Source organism: Convolutriloba macropyga, chromosome 9 (genome assembly GCF_964194025.1).
Source record: "Convolutriloba macropyga chromosome 9, txConMacr16.3, whole genome shotgun sequence".
Taxonomy (NCBI): Eukaryota; Metazoa; Xenacoelomorpha; order Acoela; family Convolutidae; genus Convolutriloba; species Convolutriloba macropyga.
In genome coordinates, this window is record NC_134476.1 from 65,159,931 (window position 1) to 65,186,457 (window position 26,527).

General features: G+C 35.6%; 2 protein-coding genes across 2 annotated transcripts in view; both read right to left on the reverse strand.

Moving 5' to 3' along the window:
- Positions 1 to 26,527, reverse strand: part of LOC142345524 (uncharacterized) — a 562,956-nt gene that overhangs the window by 524,422 nt on the left and 12,007 nt on the right. The gene's annotated exons all lie outside the window — the stretch shown is intronic.
- LOC142345929 (uncharacterized) overlaps positions 1 to 26,527 on the reverse strand; it is a 40,737-nt gene that overhangs the window by 7,813 nt on the left and 6,397 nt on the right. Inside the window, exons 4-7 of the mRNA XM_075398393.1 lie at positions 12,412 to 12,547; positions 11,161 to 11,415; positions 9,860 to 10,032; positions 7,385 to 7,955 (exon numbers count right to left, since the gene is read on the reverse strand). Coding sequence (XP_075254508.1) covers positions 7,385 to 7,955; positions 9,860 to 10,032; positions 11,161 to 11,415; positions 12,412 to 12,547 — 1,135 coding nt within the window. The remainder of the gene's footprint in view (positions 1 to 7,384; positions 7,956 to 9,859; positions 10,033 to 11,160; positions 11,416 to 12,411; positions 12,548 to 26,527) is intronic.

A 26,527-nucleotide genomic window follows, 5' to 3' on the forward strand; every position in this document is an offset into this window, starting at 1 on the left:
TCAAATTAAACTTAAGAATTAAGAAGCGCAAACGCTATTTTATTGAGTGAGTAGGTCACTTATGATCAAAATCTAATCACGCAAATGACTTCAAAACTTTTCTAGAGAGAGAGAGAGAGAGAGAGAGAGAGAGAGAGAGAGAGAATCAAAATCTAATCACGCAAATGACTTCAAAACTTTTCTAGAGAGAGAGAGAGAGAGAGAGAGAGAGAGAGAGAGAGAGAAATGACATCACGCGCGTAAAAGCCATCAGTGAGAAAGAAATTATTCGGAAAATTTGACGTTATCAGCTTTGTGTGTGAACAAATGTAGAACGAAAAAAGAGCGTCAGACGACAAAACAAATAGTCGGAAGAATTCCGGAAACGACTCGAACCGTCAGAACTTTACAAAAACCGTACTTGCAGCCAAAACCAGAACTTTTTCTCTTAAAACAGTCAACTTTTTACTTAACAGATTTGATTTTAAAATTGGATAAAACTTACATAAAACTTACACTGCTGTCCAAACGAGAAATATTTGAGCATTGACATCATTAGAAAAATTAGAAATAAAAAAACCGACATCATTCAGTAACAATAAAAAACAGAATTGAAACATAAATTTGATTAAAAACACAGCCGCGATAGACGCGTTTGGCCTTCAATGCAATTGAAAAAACTAAAGAAATAAGATAGACAGATTGATCAACAGTCCTTTGATAGACCCCTAGACTTTTTGAGTTAGAATCGATCTGTCATTTTTATGAGACACATACGCTTTAGAAAAAGCCATTGGATTTTTTTTTCAAAATTGATATCCGAAAACAAAAACTCAGGCCTCTAATACTCAACAATTAGGGCATAAGTTTGGCACTATTGGATGCACACTATTGATCTTTAACTAGCAAATGTTATAAAATTTCATAAAAGTTCATTTAATGATTTCAGAATCAGGTAAGTCACACAATGGACATAAAAGCAGAACAAATGACGTCACGTACACAAATTTTAACTGCAAAGCAGTTGAAGTCACTGCAATTGGAAAAGTCAATTCCAAGAAGTCAGGTCGCAAGATTAATCGACGGAGAAGACGAATTAAAAAAACACGATGTCCCCGATAGTAGCCGCTATCGCTGCACGGCTATTAAAAACTCAATTTCATTTTGCGCAAAATTACACTGAATTTCACCAAATTCATTTTTTGAAAATGTGGACTTTATAGTTTAGCAGTCAAGATTTTTTTAGTTTTGGAGTCACAGCAATTCACACAAAGTAGAAATTATTCAATTATTGGAAGGATCTTAGGCAAAATCAATTCAAACTATTGCAAAATTTAAATTATTCACGAGCAAGATAAAACAAACAAAAAATACAAAGGCTCAACATAGTTAATTACTAAATCTGAGGCCCCAAAGTTTTTCGCAGAAAGTAATAATCAGCCATAACGTTCAAATGGAATTCCAGCGAATTATCAGTGCTGCAATACATCAAAACGCTAAAATATTTTATTTTATTCTCTAACAAAAGATAAAGCTACAGCAATTATAACTACAATTTTAAACGAACGCTTAACAATATAAGCAAGGCTGTGGAGAAAATGGACAATGTGTTAAACTAGAGAAACTTTTTTGAGAGTTAAAAACTAAATTCTAAAAAGAAGCAGAAAAACACACGTCTTTCATTCTGTAGCATTGGATGCTCAGAAAAATACAGCCACCAGCCTGTCTCAATAAAGGAAAGGAAACCAGAGTTCAAAGATTTAAAATGAATTGCAAAAAAAATTTCAAAATATTTTTAAAATTGCACTTATAGAAACATTTAAACTGAATTTTAAAACAAAACGCCAAAAAATGACACTTTAATTATAAAGCAAAATGCAAATCCCCGGAGGAGCAATACATAGACGGCAGATAATAGTACCGTGATACGTGCCGCATAAAAAGATAAAAAAAGTTACAGATAAGTTGACAAATTTATCGATGTCGTTCAAAAATTTATTGAAAAACATTCAGCAATAAAATAATAAAGCTTGTTAAAATTCAGTGCGCAGAACCCTTTTCATTAGTGACCTTTATAACACATATGAGTTCCTTTGACTAATTCAAATTAAACTTGAGTTTTAAAACGAAAAAGCAGTCAACTTTTTACTTAACAGATTTGATTTTAAAATTGGATAAAACTTACATAAAACTTACACTGCTGTCCAAACGAGAAATATTTGAGCATTGACATCATTAGAAAAATTAGAAATAAAAAAACCGACATCATTCAGTAACAATAAAAAAACAGAATTGAAACATAAATTTGATTAAAAACACAGCCGCGATAGACGCGTTTGGCCTTCAATGCAATTGAAAAAACTAAAGAAATAAGATAGACAGATTGATCAACAGTCCTTTGATAGACCCCTAGACTTTTTGAGTTAGATTCGATCTGTCATTTTTATGAGACACATACGCTTTAGAAAAAGCCATTGGATTTTTTTTTCAAAATTGATATCCGAAAACAAAAACTCAGGCCTCTAATACTCAACAATTAGGGCATAAGTTTGGCACTATTGGATGCACACTATTGATCTTTAACTAGCAAATGTTATAAAATTTCATAAAAGTTCATTTAATGATTTCAGAATCAGGTAAGTCACACAATGGACATAAAAGCAGAACAAATGACGTCACGTACACAAATTTTAACTGCAAAGCAGTTGAAGTCACTGCAATTGGAAAAGTCAATTCCAAGAAGTCTGGTCGCAAGATTAATCGATGGAGAAGACGAATTAAAAAACACGATGTCCCCGATAGTAGCCGCTATCGCTGCACGGCTATTAAAAACTCAATTTCATTTTGCGCAAAATTACACTGAATTTCACCAAATTCATTTTTTGAAAATGTGGACTTTATAGTTTAGCAGTCAAGATTTTTTTAGTTTTGGAGTCACAGCAATTCACACAAAGTAGAAATTATTCAATTATTGGAAGGATCTTAGGCAAAATCAATTCAAACTATTGCAAAATTTAAATTATTCACGAGCAAGATAAAACAAACATAAAAATACAAAGGCTCAACATAGTTAATTACTAAATCTGAGGCCCCAAAGTTTTTCGCAGAAAGTAATAATCAGCCATAACGTTCAAATGGAATTCCAGCGAATTATCAGTGCTGCAATACATCAAAACGCTAAAATATTTTATTTTATTTTCTAACAAAAGATAAAGCTACAGCAATTATAACTATAATTTTAAACGAACGCTTAACAATATAAGCAAGGCTGTGGAGAAAATGGACAATGTGTTAAACTAGAGAAACTTTTTTGAGAGTTAAAAACTAAATTCTAAAAAGAAGCAGAAAAACACACGTATTTCATTCTGTAGCATTGGATGCTCAGAAAAATACAGCCACCAGCCTGTCTCAATAAAGGAAAGGAAACCAGAGTTCAAAGATTTAAAATGAATTGCAAAAAAAATTTCAAAATATTTTTAAAATTGCACTTAGAAACATTTAAACTGAATTTTAAAACAAAACGCCAAAAAATGACACTTTAATTATAAAGCAAAATGCAAATCCCCGGAGGAGCAATACATAGACGGCAGATAATAGTACCGTGATACGTGCCGCATAAAAAGATAAAAAAAGTTACAGATAAGTTGACAAATTTATCGACGTCGTTCAAAAAGTTATTGAAAAACATTCAGCAATAAAATAATAAAGCTTGTTAAAATTCAGTGCGCAGAACCCTTTTCATTAGTGACCTTTATAACACATATGAGTTCCTTTGACTAATTCAAATTAAACTTGAGTTTTAAAACGAAAAAGAGCGTCAGACGACGAAACAAAAAACCAAGAGCACCGCAATATAGCTCCTCTCAGCTTGAAGCTTCGCAGCTATAAAAAAGTTTTTCTAGTATTTAAAACCCAAAAAACAAACGAAACAAGAAAAAAAGGCAAAACTGGCAAAATCGGATTAACATTCATAAAATTTTTTAGAAACAAAGATACCTCACGTTAGAAAGAGGCGACCAATGCGTGAAACATCAAAAGGAAGTTACCACATGCACTGATTTTTGAAAATAAGTCCTTTTGAAAATTACAAAAAGCAGAAATAAAAAAGCCAAATATCAAATAAAAAATTAGAACCTTGTGCCCCTTTTACACTTGAAAAGCATCGTTAGGCACTAAAAAAACTGTTATTTTAATTTCATGAGGGTTTCATAATAAATCTGCATCGAGGAAAGTTATTTCTACAAAAATGCAAGTTAGAAGCAAAAAAATGGGCCTGTTCGTCAAAAACGGTTATCTATATGCTCCATTTTGTCAAAAAAAATTCTAAGTCAAAAAGTCCTTCACCGAACAAAGCGCATGATCAAAAACCTTTTCTCGCTTAGAAAAAATCTGTTCGCCATGAGTTTTTCTCGCTTTCACTTTTAGGTCAAATGCCGCATTAATAAAACTACCTGTAAAAAACAAAAGAAACATAGCAGGACAAGTCCTAACGTGCAATTCAATAAATTTTCATTGACTAAACAAAAAACTAGACCTAGAACAGACTATGAGTGAATTGGGAAAACCATTTCTAAAAAAATAGGTAAAAAAAATTTAAAAAACAACAAATCGGTGTCAAAAAGCCCATGTGAACAAAAAACCACTAGCGAGTGATGGAAATTTGGTTTTCTCACTCTACTTCAAAATTAGAGCGAAAAAATTTTACGCCGCAAAACCACTCGCTTTTTCGCTCCATTTCCTGTTTCGGCGTGACCAAAATCACTACTCCAATTTGACTTCAAAAATAATGAAAATGTGTGAACAGGTCTTTAATAAAAGACAGCGCCCCAACACAGTTCAAATTCTATCAATTGTAAAAAGACCTATAGAAAGCCAACTCCTCTTCGAGTCGTAATAAAAAACCAAGAGCACCGCAAAATAGTTCCACTTAGCTTAACAGCTTCGGAGCTATAAACATAACCGACTAGCGACGGGCGAATTGCTCTCAAACGACCGGCGAGCAGTTGGCTTCGTCACGGTTAACTGACCTCGGGCGCTAACTCTTTATCCCGTTTATGAAAACGAAAGTCAAATGGGCGAGACGAAAAATTGGCCAAGCGAAAAAATCCATAAAAGAGACAAACAGGAATAATATATTTGCTACAAATTGCTTTTGAGAGCAATAAACAATGATTTCCTAAAAAGTGCCTGTAAGAACATTTTTGATTTTAAAAAATCAATTCTACTATAACTCACTGTTAAAGAGGATCAGAGATGATGACATTACGCCACATAACAGCAGCTAAAATGCTGCATCAACAAAACGAGAGAGATAAGAGTGAGAGAGAGAGAGAGAACGTGAACGAGAAGCAGAAGTAAATAACTCTAACCGACGGAGAGAAAGGGAGACAGAAATATTTTCCATGATGGGATTCGACTCTGCAACTTCTAGTTTTCTAGTCTTGTTAGTAAATAAAACATATAGAAAAGGCAAAATTAAAAAAAGTTTTCGACTTCGCAGTTAAAAAGTTCAAAACAAACTTTTGTCTTAAAAGTTCTGCCAAGTAATCCATCTCCGAGACTTAAAAAATTTCGGTGACCAGTACTGGTCGTTAAACTCAGAAAAGGACAAAAAACAGAAAATTTTGAAAATAGCAAATTTCAAAAAAAAATCTTGATAAAATTCAAAATATTAACATCTATAGAACAATTTCATTGTCTTAACAGACTATCCGGTATCCCTGTTTCGAGCTTGAAATAGTTTCACAAGCTCATAAAGATCTATACACTTGGAAAAAAATTTTCCAATTTGAAAATATTAAATTTTATCCAAAAATTACTAACATTGGAGTCAAAAAAATGTTGATCACCATCCCATTAACTCTAGCAACTATAACTATGCAACAGCTTATCATCAAAAATTGCCCAAAAAAATCGCAAATATTTCAAAAATTGCCTATATTCGTGATAGTAAAATCTTGAAAAACATTCCATAACATCCATAAACTATGCAAAAATATATTATCAAACCCTAGAGGAAGCTCCATGGCTCTTGAGTCTAGAGAAACCCAAAAAATGACCAAAAATTTCAAAAAACTTGAAAAAATTGTAACATTTATAATAAAAAAATCGCAAAAACTTGAGAAAACTTTATATAAAAAATCTTGCAAGACATTCCATTTACTCAAGAAATTATAAAGTAACCATTACATCTAGAAAATATTAGGAAGCCTATTTTAAAACCCTAGAGGAGGTTCCTTGGCGCTTAAGATTGTTGAAAAAAAAACCTAAAAAACGACAAATATTTCAAAAAAAAAACTTGAAAAAAAGCAAGTTTTATTTTAAAAAATTGCTAAAATTTGTGGCATTAAAAAGTTGAAAAACTATTCCATTGCCAAAAAAAAAAATTGTCAGTAGCTTATTATCAAATCCCTTAGGATGTTTTCTGGATCCTGGGTCTGGAAAGACCTTCATAACGAAATAAAAAAATTTCACTTTTTGTTCAAAAAAAGCGTGATGTTGAAACCATTCCATTACCACTAGAAACTATGCAGAAACCTATTATTAAAACCTGAAGAAGGTTCCCTTACACCTAGGGCTAATAAAAATCAAAAAATGTCAAAAATTTTCAAAAAGCTTGAAAAAAATTGCAAAATAGTATAAATTTGCGTTTTCAGCAAGCGGTTGTTCGTCAGTAGCTAGCCACGGGGGGGGGGGGGGAGAAGGTTCCCTTACACCTAGGGCTAATAAAAATCAAAAAATGTCAAACATTTTCAAAAAGCTTGAAAAAAATTGCAAAATAGTATAAATTTGCGTTTTCAGCAAGCGGTTGTTCGTCAGTAGCTAGCCACGGGGGGGGGGGGGGGGGGGGGGACAGCGCGGTGGGGATGGGAGCAATAGTGGGGGTGGAGGGGGGTCAACAGTGTCTTCAACTTCTAAGATGCCCTTCACACCATAAGTATAAGTCTCCAAAAGAGTTTTGAGCTGAAACAGAGCTGAAATGCTCTAAGAACACTTAATGCCCGCTGGGCGCTACCTGTTTATCTCGGTTTTGAAGACGAAAAGTCAAAAGCGTCAGACGAAAAATTGGTCAAGGGAAAATTGCATAAGAAAAGACCGACAGGACAAATTTAATTGCTGCAAACTTCGTTTGAGAGCAATTAATAAATATGTTTCATTTCGCAACATTTTCTATTTTTCTTTTTAGTAGAGAACTTTCGATAGCTGAGTAGAGCTATTTAAAATTATGAATGAGAGTCGTCAAGATTCACTAAGGTCACAAAGCTCGAGCAAAAAATTTGCGCACAGAAGACAACAATAATTGCTTCGAGGACAATATCTTTGTTCGACGCCAATTAATTATTTGCTTAAAAAAACAATGGTCATACCTCCTTAATAATACAGAATTAAAGCTGGCTAATAGTACCTGGAATCAGGTGTGTCTGATTGGCTGCTATGTTATATCCCGCCGGACCAGATTGGGGTGTGATTGAGGCAAAAGTCGAAGTCTGGACGGGACCCCCCGATGCTGCAAGGTGCCCAGACATTGTTAACCCACTTTGCTGCTGGGACATGTTGATTGGAATGGTTGCAGAGTTTTGGTTGCTCATTTCCATGCTCACCACTGAACCTCCAGCCCCAGTTGAACCTGTTTGTTGAGTAGGCACAAAGCTGGCTACAGATCCACTGCTCGACCCAGAACTTGAAGTCTGGCTTCCCACTAATTTGTTTTTGGAACTGTTCGATATAAAGTTGAGGGTTGAATCGCGCGATGTTTGACTTCCGCTCGTTATATTTAAAGCTAAATCCGAATTCGTATGTTGAGATACTGAATCAATCGACTGTGTCCTCTCTTTCAGAGGTTCGAGAGAACTTCGACCTGAATCGGATCCGGCCTTATTGGCAAAATTCACCTGCGAACTGTGAAGGTGGCTACCTAGAGTGGTCGCCGTGAAGTCCAGAGATCCGATTACACTTGAGTTGCTCGATAATTGACCCTGAAAATAAACCATAATCATAAACCGAATAATGTCGGAAGAATTGCTCTCGAACGACAGGCGGGTGGAAAAAATTTTTACTATGCTGCAACCGACTTTCTATTGGCAACAAGCTTTCCTTCGGAGTGAGAGCAATAGAGGTCACTCAAAAATGAAGAACGAAAGCGCGAAAAGGTCACTTGAGAAGCCAAAGAATGTTCTAGAAGAAAAGCGCAAAGTGGTCAAGCGAAAAATTTGCATAAAAAAGACGTTCGTTCAAAAGCAATTAAGAACGTAATCTTACTTTGATTTCATCTATTGAAATGGTTCATTCAAATCAACTAAAGCAGTCCTTGAATGACTGATACCTCTTTTCAGAAATTGCATATTTTATATCGCTACATGCACGCTTCAAAGCTTTCGTTTGATCTGTCACTGCATACCAAGTTCTTTCCTTCCATTTTTACAAATAATTTTACACAGGTGCATTGTAATTAGGTAGTTAGGACTCCAGCCGCCAACTCAATCATGAAAAACGAATGATCTTCAGTCAGTCTAAGCGTTATTTAACATTAAACTTACGTCCCGTGTGTTATCTGGCCGCCATAAACCAGAGGTTACTTTAGACTTGTTCTTGAATCACTTTTAAATGGCATTTTTAAGCGACATGACCCGAGAAAACAGGCGTTTAGTGGGCATATAACTTTCACGGCCCCCAGGCGCACGCGCTATTTTTAAACATAGTAACGTGCTATATAACACAATTTGTAACTGTGTTCATTAGAAAAAGTGGGGGTGGGGGGCGCAACAGATTAAAACCAAAATTTGCTCTCAAGTCGTTTCTAGTGCTTTATTTGCTTTCGAATATCATAAATAAACTAAATTGAACACGTTTTTATTCTCTCTTTTCCATTTTTCTTCGATCATTTCGATAAGTTTTCATGGCGTGACCTCTAAGTCAAGATGAAGCTCATTACAAAATTTCAGCTCTTGAATTTGGTGATCTCTTATAAACCTACTCTTCTCCTTTCTTGTACCTAGAGGCTTTTAGACTTGTACTTCCCATCTTCTTGAAATTACAGCCATAAAACATAACCGACTAAACGTCGGAAAAATTGCTCTCGAACGACTAGCGTGAGCTCTAAACAATCTGCTTCAGTCGGGGGGGGGGGGGGGAGGAGGAGGAGGAGGAGGAGGAGCCTAAACTGAACTAAGAAGTTCAATACTGCGCTTCAAATACCCACATTAGAGGTTACCATATACCACTATTAAGATTTAAAGTGAAAAATGGCACCAGTTTCGGCGCAATTTGCATTTGACTTTTAGTATTAAATTGCCGCCAATTGAGTTCAGCTGCTTGAAATTGTGATTGAGAGGGAATTTTAGATCACGCAAAACGCAAAAAATCGGCGTAAAAGTCACTCGAAAAATCAAAACCGTCAAGCGAAAAATTTGCATAAAAAAGACTCACACGTTTACAATAATTGCTATGAACTTCGATCAAGAGCAATTAAACAACCCTAGCAATCAGGCGCAAGTACCAAGGAAATGGGCCAGCACTAGATTCGAAGCAGCATCTCTCAAGTGCAGGTCTAGCATGCTAACGAATACACCAACTGATCTTAAGCTATCAAAATAAGAAGGGAGCTCTTATAACCATCAAGGCTTCATCTCTCAAGCCAAGTATACGTTGAACAAGTAGAGCTTGTTCTCAGTCTATGTAAAGCTTATCGCTTGTCCTTTGCACAATTTTACCATGCTCGACTTTCGATCTTTCCCTTTGTAGCCCTCCACCCCAGCTTAGTGGCCGGATAACTTTTACCCCCCATCATAGTAAATATACCAAAATGGGGCTATAATTTCATGGGGGCTATAATGGGAAAGACCCCGAATTATAACTTGTTGCAAAGTTCAAATGTTGCAACCTGTTCGTCTGTTTGAAGCGAATGTTTGTGTGAGTTGTCTGGCACCATTTGAGGCAGAGGAGGAGGAATGGAACTGGCATTTTGCAACACTGCAGACATGGGGTAATACCCGACTGCAGATTGCAACTGGGCTGATCTGGTGTGAAAGGCTGCGTTCTGCTGAAAGTCCACACCTGTAAACAAATTTGGGTTATACAGCAATTTAATTAATGATTGTGGGAATCTTATAGTTAATGCAGCGAAACCAATATAGAAGGTCGCCAGGTTTTCGTAAACAGCAGTAATTTGAGACCCACGTGAAATCTGTTAAACTTGCTCTCAAAAACTTGTTGAATTGACAATGCAAATTTTTGTTTAAATTAAGGGAGGCATTTCTAAATGGACAATTTTCACTTGCGACTCAAATTACTGCTGATTAGGGAGAACTGGCCACCTTCTATATGGAATTTCGCATCTTTTCCGTTTGTGCCCCCCCCCCCCCCCCCCCCGCTTAGTGGGCGCATATTATTATCACCGCCCAGACGCACAGTCACTTGATGACAATGATGAACGAAAGCGTGAAAAAGTCACTTGAAGAGACAAAGAATGTTCTAGAAGAAAAGCGCAAAATTGTCTAGTAAAAAATTTGCATAAAAAACATAGCCGGTAGCTTTTGTTAAAGTCCAATGTTCGAAAACAGAAGTCGACAATCAAAAACGGAGGTAAAAGCTCGAATAGAAAGAAGTCAAAACTCAAGTCATGAACAAACTTGCTTTCTGCTAAAAAAAACCTGTAGAATATCAATACTCCTCTTCGAGTCGTAAAAAGACACACACGTTTACAATGATTGCTATGAACTGCGTTCAAGAGCAATTAACAATTGAACTTCTGGCGATTATACGTCGATTGATAAAAAAATCAATAGTAAGTTAAATTTACGCTGACCAAAAATTGTTCTCAAGACAGGCATTTTTCGATGCAGTGCGTTTACATATGAGTGTAGATCATATATCTGCGATCAGCTTAGCATTTTAAGATATTTCTAAGATGATTTTCAACCTAATTTGTGTTACTTTATATCCAACATTATTGTATTCCTATAGACATATAAAAATAACTTCAACGCTAGAGGCACGTGAAAACAGGTCAGTAAGACCTAATAGTGTACTCTTAGTTGGTGCGGTTCTAATTTGTACGTTTATTTGTGTAAAAAGCGTACTATTTCATAATTGTTATGCATTATAAAACGTATGTCTTTGTCTCTGTACCAATCATAAACAATTTATTATTATTATTGTCAGGAGAAAAAGACTCAAGCTGACCTGCAGTGGAACCCAGCTGTCCCAAATTTGAGGGTGCGTAGTTCACTTGCATGTTTGGGTTTGGAACATTCTGGATTCCTAACAAGACGTAAGGCATGTTGAGAGCAGCTGCAGCTGGCGATACAGAGTTTGGAAAGACAGGAGTGATCTGGTCACTTGTTGGGTTCTCTTCGAACTTCTCAGACTTCCCACAACATGCATTTGTACCGTCTTGGGTTCCGACCTGGACTGCAACGTCTTTCTTTTTACTAGCACCTGAAATTTGAAACTTCATCTCAAAATACGTGGAATTGGTTTAGGTGGACAATATTAACCATCGTTAACTTTGTACTCTAGTAAATCTCTAACACAACAGCACCTCAAATTTAAAAAAAAAGGATGAAGCAATGAAATCTCGTCATTTTGTCTAAAAAAAACAAATATTTATTGGCAATGAAAAAATCCACTTAAAAAGGTTTGCACGAAAAATTGACCTTGATAACTCACTAGTTTCATTCGAGCATGTTCTCTTCAACGGACACCGCTGAACAACAATGGCAAAAAAATATTATTGAATTGCAAATTATTAGCTCTGGGAAACCATTTAAGCATCATTTACGCAAAAGCTTAAGATTTTCAGTTTACAAACCAGGCTAAGTAAAAAAAATTTTCTCAGAATCCGAACTTTATAGCCTGTCTCTTCAAAATCCGCGAGCTCGAACGGGTCTCGAGCTCTAAATTCTATTAGAGACTGCTTCTACGGGGCAATTGAGAACACGCAAGGGGCTGTAGCCCAGATAAATTTTGCTTTATGGGTGCGAAAACATCGGCCGAAGGTAGGATTCGAACCCCCGACCTTCTGCATCCGATTACCACTCGGCTATTAACCACTCGGCTACCAGCGCCTCATCAGCGACTTTCCAACAATCGGTTTGAATAACAACCTTTATTTCGGAGTGAGAGCAATTGAAATCACTCAAAAATCAAGAGGAAGTGCGTCAAAAAGTCACTTGCGAAGTCAGAGATTGTTCTAGAAGAAAAACGCTAAAACGGTCAAGCAAAAATTTGCATAAAAAGAGCAATTAAACACTCTTTCGTAATCGTAGTCTTAATAAGAAGACACAAGCAGTCAGCGGCTAGCATTATACAAATACATACGTGCATTACCGAGCTTAAGTTATTCAGGATCTACACTTATTGTACCTAATGGATGCAGTTAAAAGCAAAAAAAATGTTTTTCTGTTTGCTTTTTTCTGTTTTGTTCCTTCTGACCTTGTTGCTGCTGCTGTCTCAGAATTGAGTTCTCCTTCTCCAGCTGTAGATTCAACTTCCTCGCCTTCTCAAGGTCATCTCTAACTAACTCAAACTCCTCTTGCACTGTCAAGATCACGTGACTCTTCACCAGTTCCTGTACAACACACAAACACAACGCAATTATTTCTTAGAACTCTTTCAATCCTTTCTGTTTCATTCGAAAAAAATGGATCTATTCTGTTTCGACCCACGCAGGAAAAAAAAGAATTACTAAGTTTGATTGGCCTGGTTTCACTACATTTCTGCATCCAGCATTTACTTCTAAAAACACTTCTGATCAACACTTTTTATTCGGAAGAATTAACATTAATAATGTTTCCATGTCTGATTAAAATTAAGAGTTTCAAGACTTTTCCAACAGATTTTCTAACGCAAAAGAAAAACACCACCAACTCAATACACAGAAAAAGTCATTTTCATAAGCAGAGAAGAACAAATTACGTAGAGTTTAATTTACAAGTTCAGTAACATTTCTAATATTGATTAGCCTCGATTTTTTCCTTCCCCGTGAAAATTTAAGTGAACTTTTGTTTTCATAAACCTCGACGAAATTAAAGCAATGATCCTTTTGCACTGTTGATGTTATGTTCTGTGTAGCGTAGTACGAGGTCAGTCTATCAGAAATCACCGAATTGATCAAAAAAGAAGTATGCGAACAACCAATCACACACCAAAGAAACACTGGTTGGACCAACTAGTGATATTTTTACAATCAGATTTGTCGACAAACCAGCACTAATCTGGCAGTTATAAACTTTTTCACCTCTTGCTAGAACGGTGTATGCCATTTAAACTAATGGATTCAACTACACAGGTGTGTTTGTTAACCACCGATCATAGATTGTTATAATACATAGCTGATGAGACAGTTCCTTTTGATTATTACTATTTTATTATAACTTGTCATAACGACAATTTTTCCAGTTCACCTAACGGTAATTATACATTATTTATCTATGTATATTTGGTCCACTGAATAAAAAACGGCACTATATCAACTAAAACTATTTTTGGCGAGCAAATTTCTTTTTAGACGACCCCCCCCCCCCGTTTCAAAATTATTATAGAGGACTCAAGCAAACGTCACCACAAAAAATCAGTGTTATCGGCAAGTTCTCTCAAAACAGCTCAAAATTAGTAAAAAGTTCAAAGAGTTAGCACACTGAACTCTCCGTAAAAACTGAAATTCTTATGGTGAAGTTTTACTTGTGAAAGAAAGACTTATAAAAAACCGGAACTGAAGTGAACTTTTTTGCAGAAACCACTCTTTATTCAACTTATTTGTACATTCCAATTTTGAATAGGGAATAGTTTTATGGGACAATAATTTGAGAAGTGCTGGCAGTGCTTGTGGCACTAGGCAAAATGGGGCTAACTGTCTAGACTTGAAAATAAAAATTGATTTATAATCCCCTTCTTTGATTAGGATCAAACCCTAGAAGCTTTTACTGAAACTTAATGGGCTAATAAATACATTCCTATCCTTTCAAATAAACCACCTGAAACAAAAAAGCCGCTGACCAACTTGACGCACTAGAGGACTGAAACAGAAAAAGGAGACAAAATGACAGTGTTAAGAGTTAAAAATGTTCTAAATTGGTGAAGTTACATTTAGATTCAGAAATTAATCTTAATTTGGATTCTAAACTGAACGCTACTCAGCTTCAAACTAATAGCAGCTAGCAACCGCTGTAATTAAATTTCAGAGCCTAATGCTTTTTGTCTTGATGACCAGGCTTTATCGGTTAATCCGGTTTCTTTTATTTTTGCTTTTTGGCCTTGACCGTATTCAGTACAATGCGTAATAATAAATGTCAATAATAATCGACCACGGAATGAAAGAAACATAACCGACTAACGTCGGGCGAATTTCTCTCAAACGACTGGCGAGCGGTTGGCTTCGTCAGTAGCTAGCCATGGTTTAATGGAGCAAGCGCTAGCTTGATTCAACTCTTCAACTTTTAGTTTTCTAGCTTTGTTAGTAAACAAATCAAACAGAAAACTGATACTTAAAAAATTTGCAATATTGCAAAAATTAAAAGAAAAGCTTCCAGATTTTGCAGTGATAATGTTTAAAACTATTTTTTTCTCTCCTGAGTTATGTCAAGTAACCCATCTGCAAGACTTGAAAAACTTCGTTGGCCAGTAATGACAGTTAAACTCAGAAAAGGACAAAAACACCCAAAAAATTTGAAAACAATCGCAAATTTTAACAAAATCTTGCTATAAGTCAAAACATCAAAATCTTTAAAACCATCTCATTGTCTCAAGAGACTATCCAGCACACTGTTTCAAGCTTTAATTAGTTTTACTGGCTCAAAATCATCCATAAACTTGGAACATAATAATTTTCCGAATGTTTAAAAATTAAATTTTATCAGAAAGGTGCTAAAGCTGGATGAACCTAAAAACTATGCGACAGCTTTTCATGAAGCCTTGGAGCAGGTCCCTAGGACCTTGGTGCCGGAAAAATGATGAAAAAGGCAGAATCAAAAAACCTTTCATTACATCTAGAAGCAATGCAGTAACCTGAGCTCAAACTCTAGAGGAGGTCATGTGGCAGTTGAGGTTGGAGAAACCAAGAAAATGACAAAAAAACTGCTAAAATTTGTGATAAAAGTTGTAAATAATCTATGGCCAACAAACATTTTTCAGTAACTCATTATCAAACCCTAACGGAGATTTTCCGTCAGGCTGAAAAACCTGAATAAATGACAATAATGACAAATAAACTGAAAATAGCGATAATAAACTAACGATAAATGTTAAAAAAAATTGAAAATTGCAAGTTTTGTCAAAAATGCCGAAATTCGTGGTGTTGAAATCTGGAAATACAATTCATTACATTTAGAAATTATACAGTACCTTCTTTTGAACCCTAGAGGAGGTTTCTTGAGTCTTCAGGCTGATGAAACCTAAAAACCAACAAAAACTTAAAAAAATGCAAGTTTTATAAAAAAAAAATTGATAAAATTTGTCATATTAAAAAACTGAAAGCTATTCCATGGCAAATAAATATGTTTCAGTAACTTACTATCAAACCCTTAAGGACGTTTTCTGGCCCCTGCGTCCGGAAAGAACAGGATAATAAAAAATAAATTTCAAAAAAAGTGGAAAAATTTGCACGTTTTGTCAAAAAAAAGGCTGAAATTCGTGATGTTACAATGTTGAAACCCTTCCACTACCACTAGAAACTATGCAGTAGCCTAGCATAAAACCCTAGAGAAGGTTTCTTGACACCCAGCGCTGAAAAACAAAAAAGGACAAAAAATTTTTAAAAAAACTTGAAAATTAGTGAAAATTGGTATAAAATTGCGCGTTTTTAGCGATCGATTGTTCGTCAGTAGCCACGGGAGGCAGTCGGTGGCGGGGAGGGTGTACACCGGGGGTCTGATGGAGAGGGGGTGGGCAACAGTGGGGTGGGGGGCAACAGCGCGTTGAGGGGAGTGGGGTAATAGGGGGGGTCAACAGTGGGGGTGTCGTCAACCTCTAAGAACCGCCCTTCACAACATAAGTTCATAAGTTTAAGTCTCCAAAACAGTTTGAGCTGAAACAGAGCTGAAAGGCTCTAAGAGCACTTAATGCCCGCTGGGCGCTACCTGTATATCCCGTTTTTGAGGACGAAAAGTCAAAAGCTTCAGACGAAAAATCGCATAAAAAAAGACCAACATGACTAATATAATTGCTACAAACTTCGTTTGAGAGCAATTTAAAAAAAACGGTATTTGAAGAGAAAACCGAGGAACGGGCCGAAATCCGAAAAAAATATATATTTACAACATTCCTGCAAATTGGTAAGGCCGCATTTTACAACAATTTTTCTCAAAGTCTTTGAAAATAATACAGCTCGATCAGTGTATCAACCAATTCATTTCAGAGGCAATACTTTCAACAGTTAAAAACTACACAAAAAACAAAAAGATGAAATTACAATCACTTATTTCAGTGGAAACTGCCCTGTATATTATGACAGTGTCACCTCTTGGTAGCGTTACTTTACGAATAACTCTAAATTAAACAGAGAACAAGAAGAACGAAGGTTAAACTGTTAAAACCAAAGATTTAGAAAAAACAGCCTAAAATGGATCAAAATTCAATTAAAATTACTCAATTTTGCTCAACAAATAGACCTCAAAATTAATAGGAATCGAATCGAAAGATCACCAAAACACTACAATAATAAAGGCCAATCACAGAACTCCCAACAAATATTGATGGGGATTACAGAATCTGCAAAAAAAGCGTCAAACGGTTTAAAAATGTCAAAAAATAGCGCATAATTGCATCTAGTAGCCTACTATTTGTATTAAAATTTACATTAAAAACTAAAAAACCGCTTTGCAAAAGCATCACGTGATCGAAAGTTATCTCTGGCGATAAATTTTTTACATCTACTTTTCTCGCTCTCTCAAAGGATGGTGCTTCAACGGAAACCACTCTAGAATATTTCTGATTTTGTTCATCGGATTGACCTTAACACTTTTCACGTGCGGCATTTGACTTCGTCTAAGAGACATCCTCTAAAAATAGAAGTAACAGCTTTAAAAAAAATCACTATCACTCCTTTTCGTAGAAGTCGTAAAAAGACAGGGACTCAGTATTATTCAAATTTTTTGGATTACTTAAAAAGGAAAGCGCCCGAAGAATAGCCATTGCGAGGCTGAAGGCGGTTATTATTAACTAATAAATTTTTGTTTTACTATCTATCTTAGGCGGGTTGTAGGCTATATGAACAATATATAATTTCTGGTAGTCTGTTGTTCCATCTGCCTTTACCAATTAATAACTTTTAGCACAGTGTTAGCTTAAGAAAGCCTATAGAAATTAAGTGACCAAAGAATGTTGCGAGGTTCTGCGTTTTCGTGAAATATTCTCTTCCATCGGTTTAGCTTTTGTTAGCAATGCAGAAAACTGAGAACAGGTACAGAAAGCAGAATATAAAAAGTTTTTAATTTTGCATTGGAGATCTTGGTTTAATAATAAATGCAAGAAAGTTTCCTATCAAATATGTTGAGAAAATAGTTGACATATTTTTACTGTCTGCGACCCCCATTGATTGATGTTCTCACGCTGTTTCCATTTCTAAGTAAAAAGATCGAAAAACTTCGAAGTTATTAATAAGTCTTGTCATTAAACGTGAACGAGTCTTGCTTATGCTTGCTTTTTCAAAATCACAATTTATTTTAGACTAAGATATTAGAAGAACTTGGCTGCTTCTGTCAGCTTCTCAGGAGTTCCTTTCTTTCTCGCGTTGTGGTCTTGAGGGTTATAACTATTGTCGTCAAATATGTTGATTGATTGCACCATTAAATTCCATTAAAGCCTTGTTTATCCATTAAAGTCAGGGAGCTATTTTGGAAAAAGTTTTTGCTCGTCAAAACCCCATGAGTTCATAAATAACGTCAACTGGATTGTGAGAAAATGGCGAGAGAAAAGGCATTCAACCACGTAAAGGTCTTCAATTTCTGACTCATCGGATTGATAGGATAAATTTATTATTGTCATTATTGGTTCTGACCATGAATTAAATAACCAAGTACGCATCACATTGAAATAAATATCACTAAAACGGTGGCCGCCGTATTGGCCGACAGGGCGTTTAGCCGACAACCAAAAAATGAGAAATTTAGCCGACAATTTAAGTAAAATGAGCAATAAAACTTATTCTGAAGCTGTGATTGGTCAATTTAAAACACTATTTCGTAAGCGGATAAATATACCGCAGTTTTTTCATCAACTAGTGTAACGAAGGTCTATCAACTAGTGTAACAAAGATATTTAACCGCATCTGGCCATGCTTCGCGGGCCATGGCCATGCCTCAGCGGCCCGTGGGACTTGATATGAATCTATCACAAGCGAACTACTGATTTATGGACCAATGAGACTTTTATGACCAATTATGATAAATTGTCGGCTAAATTTCCCATTTTTTCCTTGGCGGCTAAACGCCCTGTCGGCCAATTTTCCTAGCACCCACTAAAACTATACTAGTATTTGAGACTAAATGAAACCGAATAAAAAATATTTCAACTTCATTAATTACAATTAATATTTCCTTTCAGATTACACTCTTGAAATTTGATAAGAATGTTAGAAATATCCAAAGATTGTGTAGCATTAAATGCTATGCGAACAACAACATACGGATTTAATTAATCTATTAAAAGAATGTTCTCTAATTGAAACGTAATTAACGGCAACGCGTGGTACCTAAATTTATCCATTCAACACCTGCAGACCTCATTTTTCAAAATTTAAAATACGTTTGTTTTCCTATTTCCTTTTAACTACTTTAGTTATTAACTTGTCAGCAAAAATTAACATACCCGACAGATTGCCGGAAAATAGCCACCGTAGATTCCAATAAGCATGGTTGGGATTGAACGAATAGAATATATTGAAAAAAAAAGATTTGTACAAAAATATTTTTTAAGTCCGATTTAGTTTGATGGCATTTCGTAGTGGAACATACTTCTGTTTCTCAGAGAGAGGCTACAGGGGCTACTATCAACACCAATAAGCATCAGATGTGGTAACTAAGACTTATAGGAACGACGTTCAAATAGCGGGCATCTAAAATTGGGCTTTATGGGTTTATCCCGTTTCTATTTCTGACTTCAATTTTTTATACCGACTCTGTTCATTTTGAATGGCTTTGCCTAGCAACTGATGTTCAAATTCACTTTTAGCAGAATGAGAGAAGAGAGAAACTAGCCTAGAGAAGTCAAAAAGATTTCACGAAAAATGTCGAAAAAGCGGCAAAATGGTAAAGCGAAAAAACGTTTGACGAAGTAAAAAAACATAGCAGGACAAGTCCTGAAATACAATCCAAGTAATTGAATGAAAGACAGACCTAATGAACCTGACCAGTAGATCAATTGAGCAATCCCAGCGAACGAGTCAAAATCTCAAAAGTTGAGAAACTAAAATAAACAAACAAACTAACCAAAAAAAAAACGTTCATTGCTAAAACCCTTGCAGCTTTTAACTTGAAGGCCATATATGACTCAGTTCAAAATACTCATTAACTCACGGAAACACCTTGAAAGAGATGAATCTGCCACAAAGTAGATAAACTGGTCAAATATGACAAATGCATCAAGAAACTGAGAAGAGAAAATTTATAGAAAATTTCCAAAAATAGTGCTATAAAAAGGTCAAAACATTTTTTGATTCTGGAGTTCTGGTTTGTAAACCGTCTTCAACATTTTAAAAATTTCGTTGGCCAGTAAAGATAGTTAAACTCAGACAATGGCAACAAAAGTCGAAAAATTTGAAAAAAATCTTAAATTCTAAGTTGCAAGCTTTATAAAATTCCCTAGAATTGCAAAATTAAAAAAATTGGAAACTAGTTTATTGCCCCTAGAAACTATGTAGTAACATACTAGCAAATCCCATAGGTGGTTCCCTGGCCACTGAATAGAACTCTAAAAAATTTAAAGAAAAAAATTGCAACTTTATCAAAAAATTGTCAAAAGATATTAAAATGTTGAATACCATTCCATGGCCAAAAAAATTTCAGTAAACTGTTAGCAAACCCTAGATGAGGCTTTTTGCCCCCCTGGGGTTGGAAAATTGGAATGAGAATAAATGTCAGAAAATTTGAAAATACTAAGTTTGATTTTTAAAAAATGGTAAAATTGATGAAGTTAAAATTTTTAAAACCACTTCATTACCACTAGAAACTATGCAAACATAGCTGGCAGATTGCCAGAAAATAGCCGCAATAGATTCGTAGATCGGCAGTCTAAAAAAACAGTAAAAAAGACAGACCGAAAAAATTCGTCTTTTCATTGAAGGCTGATCTGTTATATTTTGATTAAAAATCTGTACAAGTTATTGCTGCCTCTATTAGCTGATCTCAAATAACCATCATTTAGAGTGATACACACCCATTTGACCTTATCTCTTTGAATTAAAGTAAATAAAAGTCAATTTCAAAGTGAGGAAGTCATTTTTGAGAGTGAGGTAAGTCAAGTGTGACCAAAAATTTAATCACGCGCATGAACAAAAAACTCGCTCCACTAAGAGCGAAAAATGACGTCACACACGCAATTCAGTTAAAATTGCATGAACGAATGAACAAAAAGTGGTAAGTGACGTCATATGGTCGTAACAAAAATCATGACGACGAAATAAAAAAAAACCAAGAGAAGGCCAATAATAGCCCCAATGTGCGGCTATTAATAACCTATTATTAAACCCATAGGAGCTTTTTTACATCAAAGTCTGAAACAACTCAAAAAATGACAAAAATTTTCAAACAATTTGAAAAAATTATTATAAATTACCGTGTTTATGCTTGGAGTAGCAATAGATATAGCGCTTAAAGTGGCCGTAAAAAGCAATTACGTCTTGCAAATGACCTTTATCAACTTTAATAAACCTCAATTTCAGACTGGTCTAACAAAAAATCCAAAAAATGACGAAAAAGTGCTAAAAATTTCATTACTTCAGGCTGAAAAACTCTCAAAAATGACCTTTTAACCTTGAATTACAGGCCTTCCCAGTAGCTTCACCACTCTGAGTACTTGAGGGACTACTAAACCCGGGCCTCTAATGAAAATTGATTCCCGCTGAGCTTTACCTGTTTATCCCGTTTTGAAAGCTCAAAGTCATGAAAACTGGTGTGAAAACATCTTACAAAAATAAAAAAAAGACAGAGCACCAATACAATCCAATTCTTGGATTGTAAAAAAAAATACGAGCGCAATAATAGCCGGCTGAGAAGATGAGGGCGGCTATTAATAAGTTAATTGACTAGAAATTCATAAACATTACTCTACAGAGAATCAGGCAAAATATCACAAAAGAAGCCTAAATCGTGCGCCATTTCAAAGACGAAAATTGATTTGATGCAGGTTTCAATTCTGTCAAAAGATTACACATGATCTTAAGCAATATTACGCATGAGCTAAAAAAATAATCTGGACACGATTTTCAAGTCTTTGCTAGAATTCGAAAATTTTAGCACAAAAAAATTCTAGGCGCAATTTAGTTCTGAATGAATACTTTTGTAGCCGTTTCTATTCAACAATTAGGCTCCTTCGCTCAAACTGAAGCCATAATCATTGCATAGACTTACTTACATTGAGCCCAATATTTGGAACGCTAAAACATATTTGACGATAATTCTTTCTTCTTTTTTAATACGATTTTCAGAGAAAAAGTACAGAAAATTGTGTCTCGAAACATCTTGTCATTTCACAGCAACATGCCAACTAATAAATCTCTCTAATCTAAATAAACAGATTTAAAAGACAAGGCTTAAAAGATAGAAAGAGATTTAGCCCAAATACCTTCCTTAATTTGATGTTCATTTTGAACACGACTCTGAAATCTATTTTTGGCTCAATTCTAATTCACACAGGCTACAAAAAAGTAAATTCGAAATTAGACGAATTCGCCTCCAGCAAAGCATTTAATCAATTTCACGGCACATAAAATTTCTATTCGGGGCAGCGCTTAAGGGCACAGTGAATGCATAGCCCAAAGCAAACGGTCTAGACTTTCATAGCTCCACAATCAATTATTATACAGCCAAGCATGGATGTCAAAATGTGAACTATTTTCTGAATTGAAACAAGCTTTGGTCTCGATTCTTATTCGGTGCGAACTAGATTGAAAAATTGTGCGTGTGGAAATAAACATCTTGAATTTCTAATCCCGGAATTAAGTTCGGGCCTTGCCGTCAAACGCTGCGATCAAAGTTCTAACTTAGCGCATGTGAATTTTCTATCCTAACTAAATCGGCGAGAAAGAAATATTAATGACTTGAAAGATTTCAAGATTTGACCAAGGTCGTCACGCCAGTTGTTCGAGCGTCAATACAAGGTTGCAATTAAAGTACCTTAACTTTATCTCGTCAGCTGAATTAAGTTTATTAATCTGATTGAGTTTAGTAACTATTTGAGATATGTAGGAAAACCAAACAAACCTTTGCAACCCTTCTCTATGGTAATAATTCTATACCTTCACGCTGGGCGATGGTATGAGTTCATACACAAGATATCTGCATAAAATATTTACTCAATTCTTAAATCCCCCACGGCTATTTCATCAAAATGGAAACTTCTATTATTAGCTGTGCTAATCTTGTGCAGAATTTGCAATAAATTTGCAAACATCATTTCTAGCTTCAATTCAATTCATTGTTCGAAACAGTTGCTAAACATATGTCGGTATTTTTCCATCTAGTTCAATGGATTTTCAATGGATACAGGCCTTCTAAGCAATTCAGACGAAAAAAGCAAAAATATAACCGTTTCAAACTGTGTTGACTTTTACTATATTTGTTGTGAATTTGCATCGTTTGAAATTGAAAACGGTCAACATTTGTGACCACCGCCTACTGCTGATCTGAAAAGTAAAAATTGAACAAATGAACATTTCAACTAAAAACTTTGTGAAACAGTGAAACTAAATTTAAAATTTAGATGAGATCTTTTCCGTTTGTGCCCCTCCCACCCCCCCCCCCCCCCCCCCCCCCCCTAGTACGTTATGCTCCCCCCGTTACAGAACACGTGGCATTAAATGATAACTCATTATGTAAAAATATGGCACGCGCGTCTGGGGGTTGCAAATAATATGCACCCACTACGCCGGGGGGGGGGGGGGGGGGCACAAACGGAAAAGCGGAAAAGATCCATTAGATGAGTTGCTTTGCAGTCGCTGCAAAAATGCAAAACTTATATTGATTGAATTAAATCTTTGAAATATGACTAGTTAAAAAAGATCAAATCTAGACTGCTTAAAAACGTCATGGAAAAAACTGAAAAGAGTTCAAGGAAATGACGGATTTCCTTATTATTATTTACCCAATGTCACACCAAGCGAATAATGAGCTAGAATGGATTATAAATTGCCCCTTCCAAACAAAGCCGTTAGCTTGGCGGAAACAAAAATATTTTACAGATGAAACAGATGAAACTAAACAACAGATGAAACAGGGTATTTTCCGTCTGCGCCAGTGCTATTACACAGTAATTCATTGTGAACATGCACCACGGGCGTCTGAGGGGTTCAAATAATATGCACCCACTAAGCTGGGGGGGGGGACAGATCGATAAGATCCCTAAAGCCAAAAGAATACAAAAATACGGTTTTGCCCAATTGGCTGGATACACCAATAAAGATAAGTTTAAACATGTCAAAGTTGGAGGGGAAAACAAATAAGATGAAGTACTACAGAGAAGAGCCAATATACAGAAGAATAGATAAATTAGCAATTACTGATTAATAGATTATCAAAAAAAATGTTTCAAAATTTGTCTTAAGACATCAGATTTATCGAGAAAAGAGCACCCCTCGAAAATTAATTTAATGTGTCTCCAATCCATTACCCTTTCGATAGCAGAAGTACTGAAACATCCAATTCCATTTTCTGGAATGAGATAAAAGGGCAACAGAAATTATGCGAAAGCTGAACTCAGCGTCAACCCAGATGTTAGAAAAAATTCTCTCATAATGGCCGAAAAAAACACAATTGAAACCCCATTATGAAATACAGAAAGAAACTGCAGACAAAAGAGCTAAGAGATGAGCTTAAGACAAAAGCAATTTTCATTCGCTGAAATGAAATTAAGTTTAAAATGTAATTCAAAAGTTACGCATAACCCATATCTATCAGTTTATTCGGCTTCTTTTGTTGTTGCTATTATGAACCATAAAGTTTCTTTATAAAAACAAAATATGATTTAATAAACTCTACACTATGTAAATTGAATACAGTCCCACACCCCAAAAACGAAAGGCTCAAACGACCACAGAGTGTTTGGTTTTGTTAGTAGCCAGCTGGGGCTTCGGGACACTATCATTAGGGGAGAAAGCGGAGTGGGTAGGGTTGCGAAACCCAGACGAGCTCGGGTTTAAATCGCCGGTCGGAGGAGGGTGGGACAGGGGAGAGTTGTTGGTGGAGGGGTGAAAGGCAACGGGTGGAGGGGCGACATAGGATGGAGGTGACCAAGGAGAGAGAGGCTAACTTTTAAGATAAAGAACCACCCTTCACACTGTCAAATTCCCTCAAAACAGTTTCGGAGAATCGCATATTTAGAGACTAGTTAGGCTGGTCAGCAAATTAGTTCCCTCCACGTCCAGGCTTTATCTTTATCTCGTCTTTGAGGACAAAAAGTTAAAAGGGTCAGACAAAAAACCGGTCAAGCAAAACCTTGCATGAAAATACGGCAGAACTAATATAATTGCTACGAACTTCGTTTGATAGTAATTGATAAACTTACGAAAGACTAAGGAGGAGGGAAGTACTTGAAAAAGGAGGTGTTATACAGAGGGTAGAGTGGTAGCAGAGGCAACTTCTAAAAGCAAAGATTTAAAATAGAGATAGATTCTCAATATTAGCATTATTTTTGTAAAAATCCTCAAGAAGCACGTTTGACGTATCAGTTTATTAAGTATGTGACATATCAACCAATTAGAGCCAATGTTCGCCAGGATTCAGTGGCAGATGAAATCGGCAAAATTGTTGCACTAGGAAAAAAAACCGATCAACGAACAATAAAACCATAATTGATGTCTGCTTAGCAGATTCTGTGGATTGTAGAATTAGACATCAGTAGAGCTTGAAGAGAGCTGCTCAGCGACCTAATGCCCTTTGGGAATTAACTGTTTATCCCGTTTTTTGACGACGACTCATATGGCCAGACGAAAAAAATTGCAGTTAAAAGAGCAACAGGACACATAAAATTGCTAAAAACTTCGTTTGATAGCACTCAAACAGAACTCCATGAGAAAAGATAATTTTGACAGGATCTCACCAGCGCAACATATATTTCAGAAGTCGGTTAAAAATTTGAAATTAATTTTTGATTTTAACAGTCGTCGAAAAAATAACATGACAATTATGCCCCATAGATTGACAACTTAAGTTATCGAGCTTCATCTCTCATGGTACATTTCAGACTTGAGAACCCTGGTCAATAAAAGATACTACTGTCCAAGATCAACATTGACCTTGATCGGAATCGGATTGGCTAGAAAATACACAGTAACACCCTCCACATCTCTTTAGCCTGCAGAATATTTGTTTAATAGGGTCAAAAATGCACAATTTTGAGAAACTATAAACTAAAGAGACCACACTTTAGCCTTTGAATAAACAAAATTTGAACATTTCCAATCACAACTGAACATATGAACATACATTTGAACAAACTACAGCAAACATGATAGCAAAACTATGCTTTGAAGTGTTACATACACCGTTATTATATAACTACGGTTTTCATAAATTATAGTTGGAAAAGTATTAAGAATTACTGACTATGGGGCGCCTAATTGGGTAACTTTAGTGGGTATTAGGCTAATAAAAAATAATTTACGATTTTGCACAATTTGATATCAATTTAATGTACAAATTCTTAATTACTAGTCTGTCTGTTATCTTCACACGTATCTCGAATTAATGCGACAGGAGCACAAACTTTAAAATTAGTTCACTGGTATAGATTTTGAACTTCAAGGTCAATCAGAAAAACATAGCTGACAGATTGCTAGAAAATAGCCGCAATAGGTTCGTAGATCTGCATTTCAAAAAGATAGTAAAAGAAACATACTTGAAGAAACGTTTTTAACGCTGAGATGTTGTATTTCAATTGAGAATCTGTAACTTATTGCTGCTTTTATTGGCTGCTCACAAATACCCTTCCATTATACTGAAACGCACTCACTTAACCTTATCTCTTTGTTTTAAAGTGAAGAAAAGACTATTTCAAGAGTGAGGAAATCAATTTAGAGAGTGAGGTAAGTCACGTGTGATCAAAAACTTAATCATGCGAATGAACCAAAAACTCTCCGCTAAGAGTGAAAAATGACGTCACGCACGCAATTCAGTTGAAATTGCATGAAAGAATGAAGAAAAAGCAGATTTAAAGTGATTGTCAAGTGATATGGTCGTAACAAAAATCCTGTTGACAAAAAACATAGCAGGACAAGCCTTGACAAAATTCAAAAGTTTTCATTGACTACAAAAAAATTGACCCAGAATGGACTATGAATGGTGAATGATTTGGGAAAACGATTTAAAAAATAATCAGATAAAAAAATCTAAATCATAGCCGG